At 44.1% G+C, this 26404-nt stretch overlaps 1 protein-coding gene across 1 annotated transcript; it reads right to left on the bottom strand.

Annotated features, from left to right (window-relative positions):
* Positions 1-14236: 14236 nt before the first annotated feature.
* On the bottom strand, positions 14237-24902 carry LOC127300268 (phenylalanine ammonia-lyase-like). The gene is made up of 2 exons (XM_051330369.1): positions 24285-24902; positions 14237-16192 (listed from the first exon to the last, which is right to left on the bottom strand). Exons 1-2 carry the CDS (start codon positions 24860-24862, stop codon positions 14488-14490), a joined length of 2283 nt encoding a protein of 760 aa, XP_051186329.1. The 5' UTR covers positions 24863-24902; the 3' UTR covers positions 14237-14487.
* Between the last annotated feature and the right edge of the window lie 1502 nt (positions 24903-26404).

Below are 26404 nucleotides of genomic sequence, written 5' to 3'. Positions count from 1 at the left end.
CAACAATGCATGTTATCTTATCTATGTAAGTTTCAGAGGTTCCCTTTTCATTACTCTTAGGCTTGCTATTCTCATTAAACAAATTTTCAGGAACAATCCAATCATAATTCTTTTCTAGTGCCTCGAACATTCCTACGAGCTTGCAAGGTATTGATGTCTTAATATCCCGTACATCATTAATATTATTAGTGTACTTTATTCTATCAATGTCCATCTTTTCAAGGGTACTAGCAAAGTTGGTGCAAGAACCAAGCATCTTATATTTGATAAAGACTTTTCTAGCCTCTCTTGCTACACCACCAAATTCTTTAAGAAGGGTTTCTAAAACAAAATCTTTCTTTTCCCCTTCTTCCATATCACCAAGTGTGAGAAACATGTGTTGGATTATAGGATTAAGATTAACAAATTTAGTTTCCAACATGTGAACTAAAGCAGCAGCAATTTCATAAGTAGGAGCAAGGTCGACCAAGTGTCTATCCTCAAAATCGTCAATGGTACTAACATGGTTGAAAAATTCTTCTATATTATTTCTCCCAATTATAGACCCACGTCCTACCGGTATGTCTTTCGTGGTAAAATTAAAAGGAAACATGATGAATCAAGTAAAGTAAATGCAAGTAACTAATTTTTTTTTGTGTTTTTGATATAGAGTGCAAGACAGTAAATAAAGTAAAGCTAGCAACTAATTTTTTTTGTGTTTTGATATAATGCAGCAAACAAAGTAGTAAATAAAATAAAGCAAGACAAAAACAAAGTAAAGAGATTGGGAAGTGGAGACTCCCCTTGCAGCGTGTCTTGATCTCCCCGGCAACGGCGCCAGAAATTTGCTTGATGCGTGTAGTTGACATGTCCGTTGGGAACCCCAAGAGGAAGGTGTGATGCGCACAGCGGCAAGTTTCCCTCAGTAAGAAACCAAGGTTTAATCGAACCAGTAGGAGTCAAGAAGCACGTTGAAGGTTGATGGCGGCGGGATGTAGTGTGGCGCAACACCAGAGATTCCGGCGCCAACGTGGAACCTGCACAACACAACCAAAGTACTTTGCCCCAACGAAACAGTGAGGTTGTCAATCTCACCGGCTTGCTGTAACAAAGGATTAACCGTATTGTGTGGAAGATGATTGTTTGCAGAAAACAGTAAAACAAGTATTGCAGTAGATTGTATGCGATGTAAAGAATAGGACCGGGGTCCACAGTTCACTAGAGGTGTCTCTCCCATAAGATAAAAGCATGTTGGGTGAACAAATTACAGTCGGGCAATTGACAAATAGAGAGAGCATAACAATGCACATACATGTCATGATAAATATAGTGAGATTTAATTGGGCATTACGACAAAGTACATAGACCGCCATCCAGCATGCATCTATGCCTAAAAAGTCCACCTTCAGGTTATCATCCGAACCCCTTCCAGTATTAAGTTGCTAATAACAGACAATTGCATTAAGTATTGCGCGTAATGTAATCAGTGACTACATCCTCGAACATAGCACCAATGTTTTATCCCTAGTGGCAACAACACATCCATAATCTTAGAGGTTCTTGTCACTCCTCCAGATTCACGGAGACATGAACCCACTATCGAGCATAAATACTCCCTCTTGGAGTTAAGAGCAAAAACTTGGCCAGAGCCTCTACTAATAACGGAGAGCATGCAAGATCATAAACAACACATAGGTAATAACTTGATAATTAACATAACATAGTATTCTCTATCCATCGGATCCCGACAAACACAACATATAGAATTACAGATAGATGATCTTGATCATGTTAGGCAGCTCACAAGATCCGACAATTAAGCACAATGGGGAGAAGACAACCATCTAGCTACTGCTATGGACCCATAGTCCAGGGGTGAACTACTCACTCATCACTCCGGAGGCGACCATAGCGGTGAAGAGTCCTCCGAGAGATGAATCCCCTCTCCGGCAGGGTGCCGGAGGAGATCTCCAGAATCCCCCGAGATGGGATTGGCGGCGGCGGCGTCTCAGTAAGGTTTTCCGTATCGTGGCTCTCGGTACTGGGGGTTTCGCGACGGAGGCTATTTGTAGGCAGAAGGGCAGGTAAAGAGGCGGCACGAGGGGCCCACACCATAGGTTGGCGCGGCCAGGGCCTGGGCCGCGCCGCCCTAGGGTGTGGCCACCTCGTGGCCCCACTTCGTCTCCTCTTCGGTCTTCTGGAAGCTTCGTGGCAAAATAGGACCCTGGGCGTTGATTTCGTCCAATTCCGAGAATATTTCTTTACTAGGATTTCTGAAACCAAAAACAGCAGAAAACAGCAACTGGCACTTCGGCATCTTGTTAATAGGTTAGTTCCAGAAAATGCACGAATATGACATAAAGTGTGCATAAAACATGTAGATATTATCAATAATGTGGCATGGAACACAAGAAATTATCGATACGTCGGAGACGTATCACCCCCGAGATGGGATTGGCGGCGGCGGTGTCTCTGTAAGGTTTTCCGTATCGTGGCTCTCGGTACTGGGGGTTTCGCGACGAATGCTTTAAGTAGGCGGAAGGGCGGAGTCGGGAGAGTCACGGGGGCCCCACACGCTAGGGCCGCGCGGGCCCCCTCTAGGCCGCGCCTCCCTAGTGTGGCGGCGCCCCGTGGCCCCACTTCGTCTCCCTCCGGTCTTCTGGAGGCTTCGTGGAAAAATAGGCCCATGGGCGTTGATTTCGTCCAATTCCGAGAATATTTCCTTACTAGGATTTCTGAAACCAAAAACAGCAGAAAACAGCAACTGGCTCTTCGGCATCTCGTCAATAGGTTAGTGCCGGAAAATGCATAATAATGACATATAATGTGTATAAAACATGTGAGTATCATCATAAAAGTAGCATGGAACATAAGAAATTATAGATACGTTTGGGACGTATCACCTCCCGAGATGGGGTTGACGGCGGCGGCGTCTCTGGAACTTTTCTCGTATTTTGGCTCTCGGTACTAGGATTTTCCGATATGAAGGAATATATAGGCGAAGAGGCAGCGTCGGGGGAGCCAGGGGTGGGCTCCCCACACCTGGGCGCACCAAGGGGCCTGGCCGCGCCGCCCTATGGGGTGGTACCCCTGCTGGCCGCCTCTGAATCTTCTTCGATGTTCTGGAACCCTCCGTGGAAAATAGGGCCGTGGGCTTTTGTTTCGTCCAGTTCCGAGAATATTTCCTGTGTAGAATTTCTGAAACCAAAAACAGCAGAAAACAGGAACTGGCGCTTCAGCATCTTGTTAATAGGTTAGTCCCGAAAAATGCATAAAAATGATATAAGGTATGAATAAAACATGTAGGTATTGTCATAAAACTAGCATGGAACATAAGAAATTATAGATACGTTGGAGACGTATCAAGCATCCCCAAGCTTAGTTCCTACTCGCCCTCGAGTAGGTAAACGATAAAAAGAATAATTTCTGAAGTGACATGCTATCAACATGATCTTGATCAATACTATTGTAAAGCATATGAGATGAATGAAGTGACTCAAAGCAATGGTCTATAGTTTACTAACAAATAGATAATGACTAAACAACTGAATCATATAGCAAAAACTCTTCATGAATAGTACTTTCAAGACAAGCATCAAAAAGTCTTGCATAAGAGTTAACTCATAAAGCAATAGATTCTTAATAGAAGGTTTTGAAACAACACAAAGGAAGATTTAAGTTTCAGCAATTGCTTTCAACTTTCAACATGTATATCTCATGGATAATTGTCAACACAAAGTAATATAATGAGTGCAATAAGCAATCATGTAAGAATCAATGCACACAGTTGACACAAGTGTTTGCTTCTAAGATAGAAGGAAGTAGGTAAACTGACTCAACATAAAGTAAAAGAAAGGTCCTTCGCAGAGGGAAGCAGGGATTAAATCATGTGCTAGAGCTTTTTAAGTTTTAAAATCATATAGAGAGCATAAAAGTAAAGTTTTGAGAGGTGTTTGTTGTTGTCAACGAATGGTAGTGGGCACTCTAACCCCCTTGTCAAACAGACTTTCAAAGAGCGGCTCCCATGAAGGACGTTATCTCTACCAGCAAGGTAGATCATCCCTCTTCTCTTTTGTTTACACATGTACTTTAGTTTTATTTATGGATGACACTCCTCCCAACCTTTTTCTTTCACAAGCCATGGCTAACCGAATCCTCGGGTGACGAGGGATCACCTCGGCAATGCCTACGTATTGTAGACTTGGGTTTCGGGAGAGAGCGACGATGGAGATTCCGGGGACGAGATTAGGCACACGACGTACCCAGCTTCGGGTCCCCTCGGTGGAGGATCCCTACGTGCTGCTAGCAATCCACTATATGAACATATGTATGTTTACAGGGTGCCGCCATAGGCGGAGCTATGTTGTCTATATTCTGTCTCTCTGTTGTCCTCCTTATTTCGGGTGCCCTGGCTAGCTTTATATATGCAACCAGCTTAGGGTTTTACAAGAGTCCTAGTCGACTACTTCTTCGGGTTGCCTTGTTGGGCCTTCTCCATATTTGGTCTTCTCCATCTTGGGCCGAGCCAGGTATACTAATAATGGGTACCCGAAGGGTATGCCCATGTCAGTAGCCCCCGAGTTTATAGGGAAGTCGAAGACTTGCGTAGAAACTCCAAGCATAACCATCTTCGAAGTCGAAGAAAATACAAGGCGAGGTCCATGTCGTAGATCATGTGTAGCGTAGATGATGTCGACGATTCTTGAAATTATCGGGTGCGCGGCAGCGCTCCCGATGGGAGTAGCCCCCGAGTCTATGGGCAAGTGCTTGCACTTGGGCATAGACTCAAGTTGTACTACTCGATAAACAACTTAACTATACTTCTGGAGGATTTGATGAAATCCATGTGCTCCCGATGGGAGTAGGCTCTACTCGAGTCGTAGAATCGAGTTGAGTCTACAAACCTTGATTGTCGTAGATGTTGTCGAAGTTATTTTCTATCGGGTGCGCGACCAGCGTTCCCGATGGGAGTAGCCCCCGAGGCTACAGCCAAGGACTTGTGCTTGGTTGTAGGCTCAACGCTTTATGCTGCTATATTGTCATTCTTTCTTGAGCTTTTCACTTTTTATCGGGCGCGCGACCAGCGCTCCCGATGGGAGTAGCCCCCGAGGCTACGGCCAAGTGTTTGCACTTGGGTGTAGGCTCAACTTACTTGTAATTGACTCCACAATTTTTCCTCTTTCTTATCGGGAGGGTGAACAATACTCTCGATAAGAGTAGCCCCCGAGTCTATGAGCAGGTGCTTGCACCTAGGCATAGGCTCAAGTTGTACTACTCGATAAACAACTTGGTGCGCCCCTCTTTTTATCGACTCTAGGCCGTTGCTATTTTTATTTGACATCCATATCTATATTGTACAGGGATAATGGTAGTTGGGGCTAGTTCATCTGACGGATCAGGTACTAGTTAACTGCTCTAGTGGCAATCCGCAAAAACCTACTTCAAGATCACGTCCCCGGACATGATCTCGGGATACTGGTGTAAACTCCGACAGGTGCCGCTTAAGGTCTTACCATTCTATCGAGTCCCAGTCATATTTTATCGGGTACCTAACGCATCCGTTAGGATTTTTCTTCGTATCTGTTGATACGGATAAAAGTAGCAGAGCGCAGTCTTTGACGATGCCACGCCACACAGAACGGATCTGGGGTCTTACCTTCGCAGAGTTTTGCGGCATTCAGAGATTGTTCGCGACTTCGGCGCTCTGAGAATATTTTGTCAAGTGCCTTGTTCGGCTGATGCAATGACCCATTTTGCGGGCTCTTCTATTTTTCTCTCAAACTTGATGAGTCAGCCGAATATATTGGTTCTTCTATATTGTCGGGTACATCACCCATGCTCTTGCTCGGAACAAATGACGAGTCAATGGACCCGAAGATTTGTCCACCCTCTTTTTTTTTTTTTGGTTCCTCCTTGATGAAAATTTCATCGAGTTCCTTCCTCAGGAAAATTTCTTCGGGTCCTCTTTGAGGACAATTCTTCGGGTCCTCTTTGAGGATAATTCTTCGGGACCTCCTTGAGGATAATTCTTCGGGACCTGTTCTTTCTTGAAGACAATTCTTCGGGACCTCCTTGAAGATAATTTTTCGGGACCTCCTTGAATATAATTCTTCGGGACCTCCCTGAATAAGATTTCGTCGGGTTCTCTTTTGAAGACAATTTCGTCGGGTTCTCTCAAGATTTCGTCGGGTTCTCTTTTGATTTCGTCGGGTTCCTCCCTGAAAAAGATTTCGTCGGGTGCTCTTTTATATACTTTGAATTTTACTTTCTCCTGCACAAATAAACAAACTTTTTCTATCTTTTCCTTGACTCTCTTTTTCGCATGCGGTGTTAGATGCTCAGATTCGATGATATGTAGAGTGAATATATACCGCGCAGCCCCCAAGTGTCGGGTGCGACGAAAGTAAACGATAATCAACTTTGTGCAAAATAAAAGAACACTTAGCTTTTTGGGCACGATGGAGTCGATGCGATGAAGTCTTCGAGTGCCGAGAAGAAGTCGAGCTGAAGTAAAACCCACCAAATAACGAAAGTAAATGCCGCCATATTGTTGATGAAGAAATAGCCAAGCCCCCGAGCACTGTTGGGGCGATATCATGATTGTTGTTTAGACGCCTTGTCACAGTTGTTACTCGAGGCGAAGTCATGATTGAGCCCACGAGTATTTAGCCATGATGTCGAAAGAAGTTAACGGAGTCACGGCGTCATATAAGGTGAAGCCACTTAGGATGAAGCCATTGTCAATAATATAATATGAGTCCATGAAGATGAATCCAAGATGAAGTATTTGAAATGAATCCATATTGAAGATTACGCCATTAAATATAAAGCATATATTAAAGATGAATCCGCTGATATCATAGAGCATGAATCCATTGACCCGAAGAATCCAGTAATAACCATAGAAGGTGAGTCCCTTGATATTATAGAGGATGAATCCATTGACCCGAAGAATTCAGTAATAATCATAGAATGTGAATCCATTGACCCGGAAACACATCGGGTAATATTGTATAGGAGTAAACTAGCAATATCCATATAGATGAATCCGAATAAATTCACTGACCCGAAGAAATAAATCCAGTAAGCCGGAGAAAATAAATCCACTGAGCCGAAGAAATCCACTAAGCCGAATAATTTCAAGAAGCCGGAGAAAATAATTCCACTTAGCCGGAGAAGATATATCCGGAGCCGAAGAAAAGAAATTTACCAAGTAACCGAGTATATTTGTGGTAACGAAGTAATGGCGCAGTCCCGGATGTCGGGTGACTTTGCTGTAATGATGCAATGTTGCAGCCCGCGAGTATTCGGGTGTGACGAAAGTTAATAATAATTGAGTCTCAGAAGAGGAACACTTAGCTTTTTTATCGGGTGCGATGGAGTCGTCGCTGAAGCAAGTCGTGCGACGGACGCGGTCGATGAAGTTGCGCGGTTTCTGACCGGAAGTAGTTGATGAATAGGGCGCAGTCGAAATAGTTTCGCCACCAAAGATAGTCCATGCGGCGGGCGCAGTCGAAATAGTTATGTGGCCGTAAATAGTTGATGAAGAGGACGTGCGAGCACCCGAATATATCGGATCCGTGATGTCGGGTCCATGGCGAGCGAACCCCCGAGTAAGACGAGTGCGCCATGGCGGGCACGGTCGACCGAGTAGAGCAGTCGAAGCTTTGTTTCAATCTGCAGGTATATTGCGGCGCAAAAATTCTGCGTGCAAATAATAGTACGGACCGAAAATATGTGGCCAAATGAATTTTGCAAGTAATAATTAATTGAAAATATAGCACCTGATATTTCGTCGCTGATGAACTGATCTTCATATCGGCTGCGAATTTGTGACCGCGAGAGGCGCGCTGGCTGGTCCAATCAGGTAAAATTTCGGCCAGTGTTGGTATCGGCAAACATGTATTCCCTTTATAATTATGTCGGCTGCAACGATCGATCTCCTCTTCTTTTTTCCTTGTCCAGAAACATCACAATGAAGAGCTGGATTAGAGCTGCTAGTGCCACAGGTTTTTACTGCAGCTCATGGCCTTGTAGGTCGCAGCTTCGTCTCGTCGCCGGCCACCACGACATTGGTTGTTGCTTTAGGCTTGTGCTCTATCGTGGTGCGCTGGTGTTACTGCCGCCTCTGCCACAACTCCGCACGATCTCAACTTTGCAAAGGTTCCCGCGATTTTAGAATAGCCGAACAAGGCAGTTATTCAACAGCAGGATCTTGCGATCGGTTCCATGTTCAGTCCTCAACAGCAGCGATTTCCGTCCAAGACAAGCAGCAGGAGGCAAATCTTCCATACAGCTGGCTCCACCCCTGTCGTAGATGGACGTGATTTCTTCTGATTAGGGTGCTGATAATCACATTGAATCCATGGCCTGCCACCAATCAATCTCTTGAGGTATACTGAAACGATTTGACTTGCTCCATGGCCACTTTATCGATTGCTGCGATATTGCTTTGTTGCTGGCCCTGGAAGGCTGGAAGAGACACATCTACTTGCGGCCCATTGCTTCATCGTTGATTTGAGAAAAATAGACATGCCAAAAAATTCAGATTTGATCTGTATGGTCCAAGGCTATGAAGCCTCCGCACTGCACGGAACCGCGACGAGTTTGAAGACGCCGCTGAATACGAATCAACCGATGATGAACTTGATGATAACGTAGAGAAAGATCCCGCCCGGATAACAAAATCCGACCGCCGCGATTCCCACAGACGGCGCCAATTGACGAGGGATCACCTCGGCAATGCCTACGTATTGTAGACTTGGGTTTCGGGAGAGAGCGACGATGGAGATTCCGGGGACGAGATTAGGCACACGACGTACCCAGCTTCGGGTCCCCTCGGTGGAGGATCCCTACGTGCTGCTAGCAATCCACTATATGAACATATGTATGTTTACAGGGTGCCGCCGTAGGCGGAGCTATGTTGTCTATATTCTGTCTCTCTGTTGTCCTCCTTATTTCGGGTGCCCTGGCTAGCTTTATATATGCAACCAGCTTAGGGTTTTACAAGAGTCCTAGTCGACTACTTCTTCGGGTTGCCTTGTTGGGCCTTCTCCATATTTGGTCTTCTCCATCTTGGGCCGAGCCAGGTATACTAATAATGGGTACCCGAAGGGTATGCCCATGTCATCGGGTGCCTTCCAACATTTCACATACCATGGAGGAGTGTCTATTTGCAAAATTAAGTTGCTTACTGATGAATCAGGGCAAAACATGTGAAGAGAATTATTAATGAAAGTTAATTAATTGGGGCTGGGAACCCCGTTGCCAGCTCTTTTTGCAAAATTATTGGATAAGCGGATGTGCCACTAGTCCATTGGTGAAAGTCTGCCCAACAAGATTGAAAGATAAAACACCACATACTTCCTCATGAGCTATAAAACATTGACACAAATAAGAGATAATAACTTTTGAATTGTTTAAAGGTAGCACATGAAGTATTTACTTGGAATGGCAGAAAAATACCACATAGTAGGTAGTTATGGTGGACACAAATGGCATAGGTTTTGGCTCAAGGTTTTGGATGCACGAGAAGCATTCCCTCTCAGTACAAGGCTTTGGCTAGCAAGGTTGTTTGAAGCAACACAAGTATGAACCGGTACATCAAAACTTACATAAGACATATTGCAAGCATTATAAGACTCTACACTATCTTCCTTGTTGCTCAAACACTTTTACCAGAAAATATCTAGACCTTAGAGAGACCAATCATGCAAACCAAATTTGAACAAGCTCTACGGTAGTTCTCCACTAATAGGTTTAAACTACATGATGCAAGAGCTTAAACATGATCTACTTGAGAGCTCAAAACAATTGCCAAGTATCAAATTATTCAAGATAATATACCAATTACCACATGAAGCATTTTCTGTTTCCAACCAAATAGCAATAAATGCAGCGGCTTTCAGCTTTCGCCATGAACATTAAAAGTAAAATGAAGAACACCGGTGTTCAAATGAAAAAGCGGAGTGTGTCTCTCTCCCACACAAGCATGTTAGGATCCGAATTTATTCAGAGAGTGAAAATAACAAAACGAAAATAAAAGCACACAGACGCTCCAAGTAAAGCACATAAGATGTGACGGAATTAAAATATAGTTTCACTAGAGGTGACCTGATAAGTTATTGATGAAGAAGGGGATGCCTTGGGCATCCCCAAGCTTAGATGCTTGAGTCTTCTTGAAATATGCAGGGATGAACCACGGGGGAATCCCCAAGCTTAGATTTTTCACTCTTCTTGATCATATTATATCATCCTCCTCTCTTGATCCTTGAAAACTTCCTTCACACCAAACTCAAAACAATCTCATTAGAGGGTTAGTGCATAATCAAAAATTCACATGTTCAGAAAGGACACAATCATTCTCAACACTTCTAGACATTACCCGTTACTGAAATTTAATGGAGCAAAGAAATCCACTCAAAAACAGTGAAAGAGGCAATGCGAAATAAAAGGCAGAATCTGTCAAAACAGAACAGTCCGTAAAGAAGAATTTATTCGAGGCACTTAACATGCTCAGATGAAAAAGCTCAAATTGAATGAAAGTTGCGTACATATCTGAGGATTACTCACGAATTTTTTTCAAGATTTTACGATTTTCCTACAGAGAGAACAGCTCAAATTTGTGACAGCTAAAAATCTGTTTCTGCGCAGAAATTCAAATCTAGTATCAAATTTCTATCAAAGACTTTACTTGGCACAACAATGCAATAAAGTAAAGATAAAAATGTATTGCTATAGTAGTAACAAGCACCTTGACTCAAATATAAAACAAAAATTGCAGAAATAAAATAATGGGTTGTATCCCATAAGCGCTTTTCTTTAACGCCTTTCAGCTAGGCGCAGAAAGTGAAAATCAAGTGACATCAAGAGAAGAAGCATCAACATCATGATTTTCCTTAAAAATAGAACTTGTCGCAATAGGTATCTTATATGGTCCATTATCTAAATTTCCCATAGTGCTACTAAGGGTTTTATCAATTTTAAGCTCATAATGATTCTTTGGCTTAGGCATCTTAGAGACATACATGAACTTTTGCTCCTTACCCACATAAGCTTTCTCCTTAAACTTAAGAGAATAAAAAGTTGAACCCAAGGTTCCCATAGCTTCTTCAAGTTCACCAATCCTATGGGTTTGATTATCATGGATAGCACAAGTTTCTAAGACAACAATTCTTTCGTTAATTCCTCCTAGAGATTTATCAAGTTTATCAGTATTATCAAGTAATATTCCCAATTTAGTCTCAACACTTGGAAGATTTTTCTCTATGGCCTCCAACTTTTTCATGACATTCTCAAGAGAGATTTCAATTTTAGCTTCATTAACAGGTGGTATTCCAACTAGACTCTCAATAATGCAACTAGCTTCTAAAGCAGGAGTACCTAGGAAATTACCCCCTGTAAGAGTATCAAGAACATACCTATTCCAGCTAGAGATACCAACATAAAAGTTCCTAAGGAGGATAATAGTGGAGTGTTTCTTAGTGCACCTATGATGAGCATCACTAATTATATACCAAGCATCTTTAAAACTTTCTCCCCCTTGTTGCTTAAACGAACGAACTTCAACTTCAGGACTACTCATTTTAGCAATAATAAAAATAAATAAAGCAAAACCGAATTAAATAAAGTAAAACAAGTAACTAATTTTTTGTGTTTTTGATATAAAGAAAGCAAACAAGACAGAAAATAAAATAAAGCAAGACAATAAACAAAGTAAAGAGATTGGGTGTGAGAGACTCCCCTTGCAGCGTGTCTTGATCTCCCCGGCAGCGACGCCAGAAAAGTGTTTGATGGCGCGTGACGGGGCTTGATGGAGTGTTGATTCCTCCCCGGCGACGGCGCCAGCAAAGTAGCTGCTTGTGACGGTAAAGCACACGTCCGTTGGGAACCACAAGAGGTAGGTATGATGCATACAGCAGCGAGTTTTCCCTCAGTAAGAAACCAAGGTTATCGAACCAGTAGGATATGAAGGCCACATGAAGGTTTTTGGTGAATGAGTGTAGTGCGACGCAACACCAGGGATTCCAGCGCCAACGTGGAACCTGCACAACACAATCAAACTACTTTGCCCCAACTTAACAGTGAGGTTGTCAATCTCACCGGCTTGCTGAAAACAAAAGATTAAACGTATGGTGTGGAGAATGATGTTTGCTTGCAAAGAACAACAGAGAACAATGATTGCAGTAGGTTGTATTTCAGATGTAAAAGAATGGACCGGGGTCCACAGTTCACTAGTGGTGTCTCTCCAATAAGATAAATAACATGTTGGGTGAACAAATTACAGTTGGGCAATTGACAAATAGAGAGGGCATAAAAATGCACATGCATATCATGATGACTACTATGAGATTTACTTAGGGCATTACGACAAAGAACATAGACCGCCATCCAGCATGCATCTATGCCTAAAAAGTCCACCTTCGGGTTAGCATCCGCACCCCTTCCAGTATTAAGTTGCAAACAACAGACAATTGCATTAAGTACTGTGCGTAATGTAAACAATACAAATATCCTTAGACAAAGCATTGATGTTTTATCCCTAGTGGCAACAACACATCCACAACCTTAGAACTTTCTGTCACTGTCCCAGATTCAATGGAGGCATGAACCCACTATCTAGCATAAATACCCCCTCTTGGAGTTACAAGTATCAACTTGACCAGAGCCTCTACTAGCAACGGAGAGCATGCAAGATCATAAACAACACATATATGATAGATCGATAATCAACTTGACATAGTATTCCATACTCATCGGATCCCAACAAACACAACATGTAGCATTACAAATAGATGATCTTGATCATGATAGGCAGCTCACAAGATCTAAACATGATGACATAATAGGATAAGACAACCATCTAGCTACTATTATGGACCCATAGTCCAAGGATGAACTACTCACGCATCAATCCGGAGGCGGGCATGGTGATGTAGAGCCCTCCGGTGATGATTCCCCTCTCCGGTAGGGTGTCGGAGGAGATCTTCAGAACCCCCCGAGATGGGGTTGACGGCGACGGCGTCTCTGGAACTTTTCTCGTATTTTGGCTCTCGGTACTAGGGTTTTCCGATACGAAGAAATATATAGGCGAAGAGGCAGCGTCGGGGAGTATCATAGGTAGTATTAGACTAGCACAATGGGAGTATTAGACTACCCACAATGGGAGTATCATAGGTAGTATCATGCATTCCATGCATGCAAAATGCTGATGTGGCAGTGCAATTAAGGATGAGAGAGAGGGTGCTAGTATCATAGGTAGATACTGTATCATAGCACATACTACTAGAAAAAATAATGTCAAGTAAATCTTGTACATATATTTGCATTGAGATTCTACAAAACAATTAATATATGGAGACTATGATACTAGTATATGATACCATGCATTGTGGAGATAGTAACATGTAGTAGTATCATACACATGATACTTCTATATGATACTATGCATTGTGACTAGTCTTATAAGTAGTATCATGCATGCCATGTTGGCAAAAATCTGATGTGACACACCAATTAATGAGGTGAGAGATGAGAGTGGTATCATAATATGATACGGTATCATAGCACGTAAAACTAAAAAACTTAATGGCAAACACATCATGTACACACATTTACATTGAGATTCTATAAAACATTAAATACGATGATACTATGATACTATCTTATGATACTATGCATTGTGGGTTTAGTATCATAAACTAGTATCATGTGCATGATACTAGTGTATGATACTTCCCATTGTGACTAGTCTTATGTCGCCGCAGGCGCCAAGCCTGTGAGTGATTTGGTTCCGCGAGAATAGGCGTGTTGTAATGTCTTACTTTGCTACTATGTAAAACTTCTCCCGGATAGAATGAGGCAAAGCTTTGTCTCTGTTTAAAAAAAAACTTCACTCATTTATGCCATGTCGCCATGTCAGACAACACCCTCTAATCTCTAATCCCATCCCCGTAGTGGAAAAGATTCACCACGGTGAGTTGACCAGATTAGCAGTACTCTTTGGTTCAATATTATCACAAGCATATGCATACCTGCGACAGTACGGAAATCCCTTTCTTTACAAACTCCACATCTAATAGGGAGTAAGAAAAGACAGTCGCCAAAATAAGGGAACTGATTTCCCCAGAATATAAATTCCAAAAATTAATTACTAGCCCAACGACGATACACCTGATTAAAAGAAAAATACACGTCTCAAGAACACAAGAGTCTCGTGCTAAAAACAGTTTTGCTAATTCTAGATCGACTCCATAAGTTGCAAGTGAAAAGATGCCTCGATTCATTAGATTGATTTGTAATTTGTGCTAGTCATGAATTACAATACAGGTACAACTGAAATTTAATGACCTTACCTGAGAAGGAATGATGTTAATTTTCGTCGACTGAAAATTAATAACTCCCAAAACACACAATACATCCAATGTACCCGACAGCGTGAAGGATGGTACAATTCACTTATTCAAACACCGACACTTATGGAGATAGCTAGAACGGATATACACGTAGTTAGTTGATGGGCAGAGGCTCGCCGTTCCACTCCTTAAGGCACTCGAGCATGGGGTCTATGTGCCTGCCCTGGCTGATCCCCACGAACACCTTGTCACACTCTTCGCCGGGCCCCAGGAGCTTCTCCCCGGTCAGGAACACGCAACCGAGTTCCTCACGAACAAACTGGTAGAGTGGGAACGACCTGCTCCCCTTGATCAGGTTGGGGATCGGCGCGGTGCCCTTCTCCACGGCCGTGCGCGCAGCCTCGATCTCACGTGGCAGCTCCGACCCAAGCTCCTCTTGCAACTTGCTGATCTTCGACAACACTTCTTTGTCATTGCACCTGCTAACGAGGGCATGCTCAAGGAGCACGCTGCGCAGCTTCTGCATTAGTGGGTAGTGGTCGCAGCACGGGTCGTCGGCGTAGCTGAACACGGCCACACGATCAATGGCGGCCATGAGCTTCCTCTCGCTGTCGGGCGCGTCGAGCACCTTCTCGGCAATCTGTGCCACACACTTGACGACAGAGCTCTTTATGTTCTCCTCCAGGTGGCGGAGGTCGACCGCCTGGCAAAGCGCCACCATGTACGTCGCACACATGAGCTTTAGCATGTCCACCGCTTCCGCGGTCTTCCTGGCGGAGATAAGACCGAGAGAGTTCACCCCCTGGTTGTGCTGCTCCGCGCTCTGGACATGGGTGGTCACCGGGTTGGCAAGGTACTGGAGCTCAGAGCAGTACGAGGCCATGGCGATCTCCGTGCCCTTGAGACCGTAGTCCAAGCTCGGGTTGCGGCTCCCAGCCAGGTTAGACGTAAGCCCATTGTTGTAGAACTCATTCACGAGCTCTGAGAACTGCGCGAACATGAGCTTTCCAATGTTGGCGATGGCAAGACGGGTGTTGTCCATGGACACGCCGATCGGTGTTCCCTGGAAATTACCGCAATGCAGCACCTTGCCACGCTGGAGGTCAATGACAGGGTTATCATTAACGGAGTTCACCTCGCGCTCAATGGACTTTGTAGCTGCCCGAATGACCTCGATCTGCGGGCCGAGCCACTGCGGCGCCGTCCGCAACGCGTACCTATCCTGCTTCGGCTTGAGGAGCGGGTCCAAATTGTTTACCTTCTTTGCATGGATCATGAAGAGGCTGCCAGCCAGGATGTGCTCCATGATAGCAGCGGCCTCAATCGAGCCTGGGTGATGCTTCAGTTTGTGGATCAGGTGGTCGGCGTACTCCGGCTTGCCGTACATAACCTCACAGAACACCGCGGACAAAATCTCAGATAGGACGGCGAGGACATTGCAGTCGTACAACACCATGGCTGCAAGGGCGGAGCCCACGGCCGTGCCGTTGGCAATTGCGAGCCCCTCCTTGGGGTTCAGCTTAAAGAATCCCCCATCTATCCCAGCGATCTCGAATGCCTCCGCAGCATCCACCTTCCTGCCGTCAACGGTAATAGCCTGCGCGTTGGGGCGTCCGGTGAGGACACCGGCGATATAAGCAAGCGGGACGACATCGCCACACGCGGTGATGCTGCCCCGGAGGGGGATCCTCGGGTTTACTCCCTTGTTGATGAGCTTCGTGAGGGCCTCCAAAATCTCGAAACGTATACCAGAATAGCCTTGGAGTAGTGTGTTAATGCGCACGAGCATGGACGCACGTGTTACCTCTGATGGCAGCTCGTGCTCGCTGCCGATGCCGAATATGCCAGCAATCAGATGCCTGCGTGGAAGAACAAGGTTAGTTCTAAGGATGACAATGGTAGGGTATGGTTAGGGTAGAGAGGGCGAGCAGCAATACCATAGCCATGGTGTATATTCAACAGGTTTTACTGTTACATGTACCCACCAGCAGTAAATTTTACCCATACCAGACATATATCCGTACCCATTGGGTATCCAACGGGTAGATAAAATAGTACACAAGAAATCTCAATCTTATACTCTAATTTATAAGTCAATAAGAGTAGACGTGTCACATGACAAATTGACAATAAACATGTAGGGTGTACCCGCGGTACAAGAGTATTCCCGGAGGTACAAGGCTATACAAGTGGCTTACTCTTGACTTAACGGATAGGGTACATGTACAACAAATGGGTATATAAGTGTGCTCATACCCTGTTCATGTAGTATGGTGCTCACGGATACTGGTACACGTTGGTCAAATTGACATCCTTGGTCATTCCCAGCTATAGTTTTAAATTAATTGGTGCAACTGTATATAATGTTCAGTCTAACCTGTATTATGTTGAAATATTGGGCCCACATTTGGTGGCCCATACTAGATTTCAGATTTTCCCTATAAATCTCAAAGCCCACTTAGTGGCAGCCTTGTGAGTTTGAGCCCAAGTTGGTGGCAGCTCACTAGGGAGTGGCAAGAGGTGGGAAGTTTAGTCCCACATGGAAAGTTGGGAGGAAGTTAGACCACCTTATAAGGTGGGTTGTTCCACCACTAGTAAGTGAGTGAGAATAGGAGTGCTACACGCGCGCTCCTCCTCCTCCACGCTCGCTCGACTCGACTCGACTCGACTCGACTCGACTCGACACGTCACGACGCGCCGCGCCGCGCTCGTGGTGAGTGGATTGAGCCTCGAGCCGAGACGTTCGTGCGACGTGGGCGTGGCCCACGTTGCCTAGGGTTTATAATCTCCTGCCCGGCTACCGCAGAAACACATCCAATACACGAGTTAGGGTTTCCACCTCTCTCTGCTTGCGCCGCCATCGTAGCCTACTCCATCCCGCGCGCCGACGTGCATCGGCGAACGGGAGAGCAGGTCTCCGGAACCGCTCGTCCTTGCGATCCTGTACGGGAGAGGGCGAATTAGGTTTTTGGGAAGCGCTCTGCGCGACTGCTCAAGCTCTTCATCACGGGTCGCCTTCCGTCCAAGTCGGGCGGTGCTGCCTACCGTCGTCTTCAACGCCATCTACTTCGACCCGTCGTCCCTGTCGTCAACAACGTTGTCATCAACAACGTTACTGCTGCGACATCATCTGCTACACCTCCACCGCCACCTCCACCAGATCGGTACGTGCGACATATCTCGATCTGTTTAGCGATGGATGTTGTACTGTTTGCTATGCTACTGTTCATGTTGATCACTACATCTAGTATGTTCGAGTTTCACATGTTAGTAGTTACTGTCGTCATGCTTAATATTCTGGAATTAATCATGGAAATTGTGCCTAATTATCCAACAATCCAAAAACCTAATTGTAGGCAATTTCCTGAGTTAACAATGGCTGGTTTTTCCGATGCACTGAGGCCGGATAAGTTTACCGGTGTGCACTTTAAGAGGTGGCAGTATAAGGCCATGCTCTGGCTTACTCATCCGAAAGTGTTCGAAGTTGCGATGGTTTACCTGAAGGAACTATATCTGACCAAGATCAGAACAAGTTCAAGGAAAACAATACTCTCTTCGTCGGATGCGTTCTGAGTATTCTTGCTGATCGTCTGTGTGATGTGTACATGCACATAACAGACGGTAAAGAGCTCTAGGAGGCACTGAATGCTAAGTTCGGTGCAACCGATGCAGGCAGTGAACTGTACATCATGGAGAACTTCCATGACATCAGGATGGTTAACAACCGTTCTGTAGTCAAACAAGCTCATGAGATACAGTGCATTGCGAAAGAGCTTGAACTCCTTAAGTGTGCCTTACCTGACAAGTTTGTGGCTGGATGCATCATCGCTAAGTTGCCCCCTTCATGGAGGAACTTTGCCACAACTCTCAAACACAAGAGACAGGAGATATCGAGTTGAAAATCTGATAGCATCTCTTGATGTTGAGGAGAAAGCTCGGAGCTAAGGATAATACGAGAAAGGAGAGGGTCGATCTAGCGCCAACATGGTGCGAAGAAACCCTACAAGCAAGAACAAAGGGAATAACACGCCCTCCTTCAATAAGCCGATGTCGACTACACCCTTCTAGAAGAAGTAGATGATAAACAAAGCGGTCTGTCTTTGCTTTACATGTGGAGAGACTGGCCACTTTTCTAAGGACTATCCAGAGAGGGCAGACCGCAAGAAAAAGGCGAGGCAAGTCAACACGGTGACCGCTAGCAATGCTGATGGGTACGGTAATCTCTTTACTGTTCTTTCGGTATTTCAATCTCCATGTTGGTGGATTGATACAGGTGCTAATGTTCATGTGTGTGCTGACATATCCATGTTCACTTCTTACCAGGTCGCCCGGGATTCTTCCGTCTTGATGGGGAATGGGTCACATGCTTCTGTTCGTGGTGTTGGCACGGTAGATCTGAAGTTCACTTCGGGGAAGATCGTGCAGCTGAGGAACGTGCAGCATGTCCCTACTATGAACAAGAATCTCGTTAGCGGCTCCCTTCTATGCAGAGATGGGTTTAAGGTTGTTTTAGAGTCGAATAAAGTAGTTGTTTCCAAGTTTGGACAATTTATTGGTAAAGGCTATGAGTGCGGAGGCTTGTTCCGCTTTTCGCTTTCTGATTTCAGTAATAAGTCTGTGAACCATATATGTGGCAATGTTAGTGATGATACCAGTGTTTGGCATTCTCGTTTATGTCACATTAATTTTGGTTTAATGTCTCGGCTATCCAGTTTAAGTTTAATTCCGAATTTCACCATTGCCAAAGGTTCTAAGTGCCATAGTTGTGTGCAATCAAAGCAACCTCGGAAGCCTCACAAGGCGGCCGAGGAGAGAAACCTGGCACCTCTAGAACTCATACATTCTGATCTATGCGAGATGAATGGTGTGTTGACAAAAGGTGGAAAGAGATATTTCATGACATTGATTGATGATGCGACTAGATTTTGCTATGTTTATTTGTTGCGAACTAAAGATGAAGCTTTAGACTACTTTAAAATTTATAAGGCTGAAGTTGAAAATCAACTAGAGAGAAAAATCAAGCGTCTTAGGTCGGATCGTGGTGGCGAATATTTTCCTAAAATCTTTGATTAACTCTGTGAGGAACATGGTATTATTCATGAGAGGACGCCTCCCTATTCACCCCAATCAAACGGGGTTGCCGAGAGGAAAAACCGCACGCTGACTGACTTGGTGAATTCCATGTTAGCCACTATTTGGTTTATCAAAGGCATGGTGGGGGAGGCTTTGTTGACTTCATGTCATGTCTGAATAGAGTTCCTAACAAGAATAAAGATAAAACCCCTTACGAGGAGTGGACTGGGAGAAAACCATCACTTTCGTATTTGCGCACATGGGGATGTTTGGCGAAAGTCAATATTCCAATTACTAAGAAGCGCAAACTTGGACCAAAGACAGTGGATTGTATCTTTCTAGGTTATGCTCCTCGGAGTGTAGGATATAGATTTTTAGTAGTTCAATCCGAGGTACCTGATATGCATGTTGATACTATTATGGAATCTCGTGATGCAACATTTTTTGAGAATATGTTTCCTATGAAAGATATGCATAGCATTGCTAGAATTTCTACTGAGATAATTCCTGAGTCCAGTACATCTAATGAGTATTTTGAACAATCACATGAGAATGTTACTGAGAAGGATGACAATGAAGCTCCTAAACGGAGCAAGAGACGAAGGATTGAAAAATCCTTTGGTGATGATTTCATTGTGTACCTTGTGGATGATACTCCCACATCCATTGCAGAGGCATATGCATCTCCAGATGCAGATGACTGGAAAGAAGCTGTCCATAACGAGATGGACTCGATTCTTTCTAATGGAACTTGGGAGCTATCAGAACGACCCCATGGATGCAAGCCTGTGGGCTGCAAATGGGTGTTCAAGAAGAAGCTAAGACCTGATGGTACTATTGAAAAGTACAAGGCGCGGCTTGTAGCGAAAGGCTACACACAGAGAGAAGGCGAAGATTACTTCGACACCTATTCACCTGTCGCTAGACTTACCACCATTCGAGTACTACTATCCATGGCTGCCTCCTATGGTCTTATCGTTCATCAAATGGACGTAAAGACAGCTTTCCTTAATGGAGAGTTGGAAGAGGAAATCTATATGGATCAGCTTTGATGGGTTTGTAGTAAAAGGTGAAGAAAGAAAGGTGTGCAAGTTGCTGAAATCTTTATATGGCCCGAAACAAGCACCTAAGCAATGGCATGAGAAGTTTGTGAACTTTAACTTCTGTAGGCTTTGTTGTCAATGAGGCTGACAAGTGCGTTTACTATCGCCATGGTGGGGGCGAAGGTGTTATACTATGTTTGTATGTGGATGATATTCTGATCTTTGGTACAAACATGAAAGTAATACACGAGGTCAAGTCTTTCTTGTCAAAGAGCTTTGATATGAAAGATCTGGGAGAAGCTGATGTGATTCTGAACATCAAGCTGATTAAGAACGAGAGTGGGATTACTCTAACGCAATCCCATTATGTTGAGAAGATCTTGAGCCGGTTCGGCTATATTGATAGCAAGCCTTCTTCAACACCTTATGATCCCAGTGTGACACTACGCAAGAACCGGAGGATTGCCATAGATCAATTGAGATATTCTCAGATCGTTGGCTCACTCATGTATTTAGCAAGCGCGACTAGACCCGACATCTCTTTTGCTGTTACCAAGTTGAGTAGGTTCATGTCAAACCCGGGTACTGATCATTGGCATGCACTTGATAGGGTCATGCGCTACCTATGTGGTACAATGAGTTATGGGATTCACTATTCAGGGCACCCAGCTGTGCTTGAAGGATATAGTGATTCGAATTGGATCTCAGATGTAGCTGATCTGTATGCCACAAGTGGGTATGTATTTACCTTTGGTGGTGGCGCAGTGTCATGGAGATCTTGCAAGCAAACCATATTGACGAGGTCAACTATGGAAGCAGAACTTACTGCTTTAGACACAACCACTGTTGAATCAGAATGGTTGCGTGAGCTCTTGATGGACTTGCCTGTGGTTGAAAAACCTGTTCCGGCAATCCTTTTGAATTGTGACAATCAAACTGTAATTGTCAAGGTGAACAATTCTAAGGATAACGCGAAGTCATCAAGACACGTCAAGAGACGTTTGAAGTCTGTCAGGAAATTGCGAAACTCCGGAGTAATAACTGTTACATATATTCAAACAGACAAAAACCTGGCAGATCCCTTTACAAAGGGACTATCACGTAATGTGATAGAAAGTGCATCGAGGAGATGGGTTTGAGACCCGTTGATGTTATGCCATAGTGTTAACCCATACTGTGTGATCGGAGATCCCGTGAATTAGGACCTGGGAAGAACAAACTAGTGGTTTAATTGAGGAGAGTATTATGAAACCCTCTCTATGTGAAGATGCACAACTCTCAATTGCTGTAAGGCAGGTTGGCAACAAGCCTTAATGTGTTTATGTTGGCTATTTTAGCAAAGGTGCTGTCCTACAGAGCATTCTTGAAATAACACACCTATATGAGTCCGATTGTTAAACGTCGCGATCTATGAGATTTGGGTGATCTCTAGTAAACTCATGAAGAGACCATGAAGTATGACGCATATGCTTCACCCGCGGGGTAGGCTACTGGCAGCCATGTACTGGTCATGACTTTGAGTGAAACCCTGTTCACGCAAAACTTGCAATTCAAGGCTTAGTCCATTGTTCAAGTGTGAATGGATGTAGCTTAAGGTTCTAGGCGGAAGTTCAACTTAACAGTCTCCGCTGAAACACTGGTATATAAACAAGCAGCGAGTATTGATAAATCTCTAAATGGGGATTTGAGATCTGGTGGGGGATTGTTGAAATATTGGGCCCACATTTGGTGGCCCATACTAGATTTCAGATTTTCCCTATAAATCTCAAAGCCCACTTAGTGGCAGCCTTGTGAGTTTGAGCCCAAGTTGGTGGCAGCTCACTAGGGAGTGGCAAGAGGTGGGAAGTTTAGTCCCACATGGAAAGTTGGGAGGAAGTTAGACCACCTTATAAGGTGGGTTGTTCCACCATTAGTAAGTGAGTGAGAATAGGAGTGCTACACGCGCGCTCCTCCTCCTCCTCGCTCGTCTCGACTCGACACGACACGTCACGACACGACGCGCGCCGCGCTCGTGGTGAGTGGATTGAGCCTCGAGCCGAGACTTTCCTTACTTTTTGCAGCTCAGGAAAACGAACAGAGTCCTAGACGGACGCGTCGCAGTTAGTCGGTTCGGGTCGCTCCCGGATCGTGGGCTATCTGTAACCGACTCGAAACGTTCGTGCGACGTGGGCGTGGCCCACGTTGCCTAGGGTTTATAATCTCCTGCCCGGCTACCGCAGAAACACATCCAATACACGAGTTAGGGTTTCCACCTCTCTCTGCTTGCGCCGCCATCGTAGCCTACTCCATCCCGCGCGCCGACGTGCATCGGCGAACGGGAGAGCAGGTCTCCGGAACCGCTCGTCCTTGCGATCCTGTACGGGAGAGGGCGAATTAGGTTTTTGGGAAGCGCTCTGCGCGACTGCTCAAGCTCTTCATCACGGGTCGCCTTCCGTCCAAGTCGGGCGGTGCTGCCTACCGTCGTCTTCAACGCCATCTACTTCGACCCGTCGTCCCTGTCGTCAACAACGTTGTCATCAACAACGTTACTGCTGCGACATCATCTGCTACACCTCCACCGCCACCTCCACCAGATCGGTACGTGCGACATATCTCGATCTGTTTAGCGATGGATGTTGTATTGTTTGCTATGCTACTGTTCATGTTGATCACTACATCTAGTATGTTCGAGTTTCACATGTTAGTAGTTACTGTCGTCATGCTTAATATTCTGGAATTAATCATGGAAATTGTGCCTAATTATCCAACATATTATTGAGCTAAGCCGATTAATTTGGTCCAGAGGATATTCTTGAGCTATAGTATTTTTTTTCTGTGCTGAGGCACTTGTGCAGTCAGATCATATGTAATGGGATAATAGTAATCACACGTGCAAAAGGATACTCCACCAATGTAACATATAGAGTTTTTTCCTTTTGGATGGAATGTAGTTGTCTATGATCAACTCTTTAATGGGTACACACAACAAATGAACTCCGAAATGCTGAATTGAATGCACTCGTGACCTGGCTTGTCGGGAAGCTAGGTTGCTAGCAGAGCAAGTTACTCATATGAAGATTAACTTGTTTTGACAAGTTCCATTCTAACAAATATGCCGATGTTTTTGTTGTTTTTTTCTAAGATACCCAAATGGGTGAGAAATAGACTAGACTTTTCAGATCAATTTTGTTTGGCAAAACGATGATACTACAAAGATGGCGAACGACCATACTAGTGTCCTGATAGTTTTACCTGGAAGCTTACGGCCACATTATACCATCTAATCTATGTATGTGAATATTATGAATGGTCATACTATATTTCTACAAACGTATCTGTGAAAGTTGAAAATCCAACTAAAAAAATCATGTTATCCGTGAAGAATAAAGTGTTATTCAAAAAGTATAATTTGGCTTTTTTTTTTTTGGCAAGGCTGCTGTAAGAAATTAATGATGCTTTTGTGAAATAGGGAGACTATATAGCACTTGTTTCTTTCTTGCCCTTTTGCTTGTATTGTTTTGTGTGTTGTGTAATTGACTATAATATTTCACCTTCGACTAATAGTATCAATATATTTAAGAAATGGTTACATGTAGTTGACAAGAAAGATAAAGGTAGAATACACATTGGTATTTTAGCTCCATGTTGTTATTCTTTTAGCTACGCACCATATTCATTTTACTCAGGTTCACTTGTATCTAGTTTAGTCCTCTTAATTAATGAAAGCACTGCTGCTGCATTTTGACAACAAAATTGATGCAAACTACATATTGGTACTACTATGTGTGTATATTGCATTTTCCCTGCACCCACAGGATATACAGTCCTTGTAGGAACAAAGTTTTTATGTTAGTACCTGACGAGCTCAACTTGGAGGGCGTGGCCGTCCTTGGTGCGACGGTGGGAGGTGCCGCCGAAGCCTGTAGTGACCCCGTAGAAGTCGCCTCCGTTGATCACGGAGTCCACGATCCACTCGCTGCATGCCTTCACGCGGGGTCGGGCCTCTTCATCGAGCTCTACGGTGACGCCGGAAGCATCCTTGCCCCGGGCGACGGCAGCCACCTGGCCGACGCTTAGGCCGGCGCCAACGATCTTGACGACAGGCTCGCGGAACAGCGCCACCATGCGCTTGACCTCGTCGAGGTGGCTGCCGGTGAGCTCGGCCGCCGCAGCGCCCCAGTTGAGCGGGTCCTTCTCAGCGATGTGCCCGTTGCTCGCCATTGATTTCTTGGTAGGGGTAGGGCGGTGATGGCTCACTGGTTGAGGGCAGGCAGCGATGAGCAGGGCACGTCCTTCTCCTGGAGGGAAACAGGGCATTATGGGGTGCTTAAATAATGGTAGGATGGGTGACGCGCGGGGTGATTGTAGCGTACGTAGCTCTCGTTTTTGCCTGCTAAATCGTCCAGAGGTACATGCCAGTATGCATAGCATCATCCGCCAAACCAAGTCCTTATTTGGAAACTCATTCTGTTTATCCAGAGAACAGTAGATGACAAGTGGGAGCAACCTGTCAAAATTCCTGACACAAACTTATATGGAACGCATGCCTCGTAACATCGACTACAGAACAAATTTAGAGCAGGTAACGAACAATTCTACGCCGCAGAGGAGGCCTGTTGTCTCGGAGGATTAAGGCGTTGATGAAATGGTTATTCCGGTTGAGTACGGTTCATGTACGGGGTGAATTGTCCAAGTCAATTATGCCAAGTCATCAAGAGCGCCAACTTTTTGTTATGGTTAACTAGCAGAGCAGCCATCAAAGTTGTGTGCATCGATTGATGTAGAGGCTAGGGTTTACCCCCATTTCAAAAAAAAAAAGCAGAGCAACCATCGCAAATATGAGAGCATCACTTTTGGTGTGTTCAAATTTTATGTTCGATAAATTGATATTTTTAAGGATACTTACACTCCACAGCAGGAAATTATGCTGTTCTATAGTCACTGTAAATTCAAAGCTAAATATACAACCCGCTTGTGCGGGAAATATAATTTTATGTTTAATTTTTGGCCGAATTATTATTATGTCGTTCGGGGAAAAACATACCAATGAACATACATGTCCTTTGTACATCATAACAAATCATCGCGTAGAACTAAAGTTTACATCACGAGCAAGATGACTGGTTGTATGTGATATTGGATAAGTATGTATATAAGGTTGACATCGTAACCTCTATGCTAATGTAACAATTAGGTTCCACTTAGGCAATGGCAGGTGAAGTTTGTTTCTTTGAATGGGACAAAACCAATTACCTTATATAATTTACGTGAAATGAATTTATCATCGTTAGAAGGAAGCCAATGAACCGGTAAATGTTCTCATGTTACTTTGTAAAGATTTCCTCTCATTTATATATACCGATCTCATATCATGTATATAGGACACACTGGTTATTAATGTGACATTTCTGAATTAGCATAGTAGTCATGCGCCCACAAAAAAATGATTAAATATGTTACTTATACATGTGATAACACTATAAATTAGTTTACGTGGTGGTTCTAAAAAAATGTTTTATATTGGTTGTTCTAAAGGAAAATGTGCATGTAATTTCCTTTCGTACATGAAATTACTTTCGTTGGTGGTTCTAATAATATTTATTTGATATTGTTTATATTGGTATTTTATCTATTTACTTGGTCATATTTTACAAAGTTTTGCGTTGAAATAACATATATGCAATGTATTGATAAACACCACGGTTTGGTCTACTTAGCTCTTAGTCGTGCATTGTGAGCTTGTCCATCTGACGGCTCTAGGGAGGGTAGGAAAGTGCCCCCATTGCACCCGATTAATTCCCGCTTCAATCTCACCGGTCATTTGTAAGTGACATTAGATCAACACGTTAAATATTTCTCTATGCAAATTTTACAAGATGATGAAGAATACATAGACTGCTTACAACTTCAGATGGATGATATACGCATGAGAAGATTCAGAAGATCATATGTAAAAAATGTGAGATATATTAATAT

This window comes from Lolium perenne, chromosome 5 (assembly GCF_019359855.2).
Source record: "Lolium perenne isolate Kyuss_39 chromosome 5, Kyuss_2.0, whole genome shotgun sequence".
NCBI classification, from domain to species: Eukaryota; Viridiplantae; Streptophyta; class Magnoliopsida; order Poales; family Poaceae; genus Lolium; species Lolium perenne.
The sequence above is the reverse complement of the archived record's forward strand: the minus strand, read 5'-3'. Positions and strand labels throughout refer to the sequence as shown.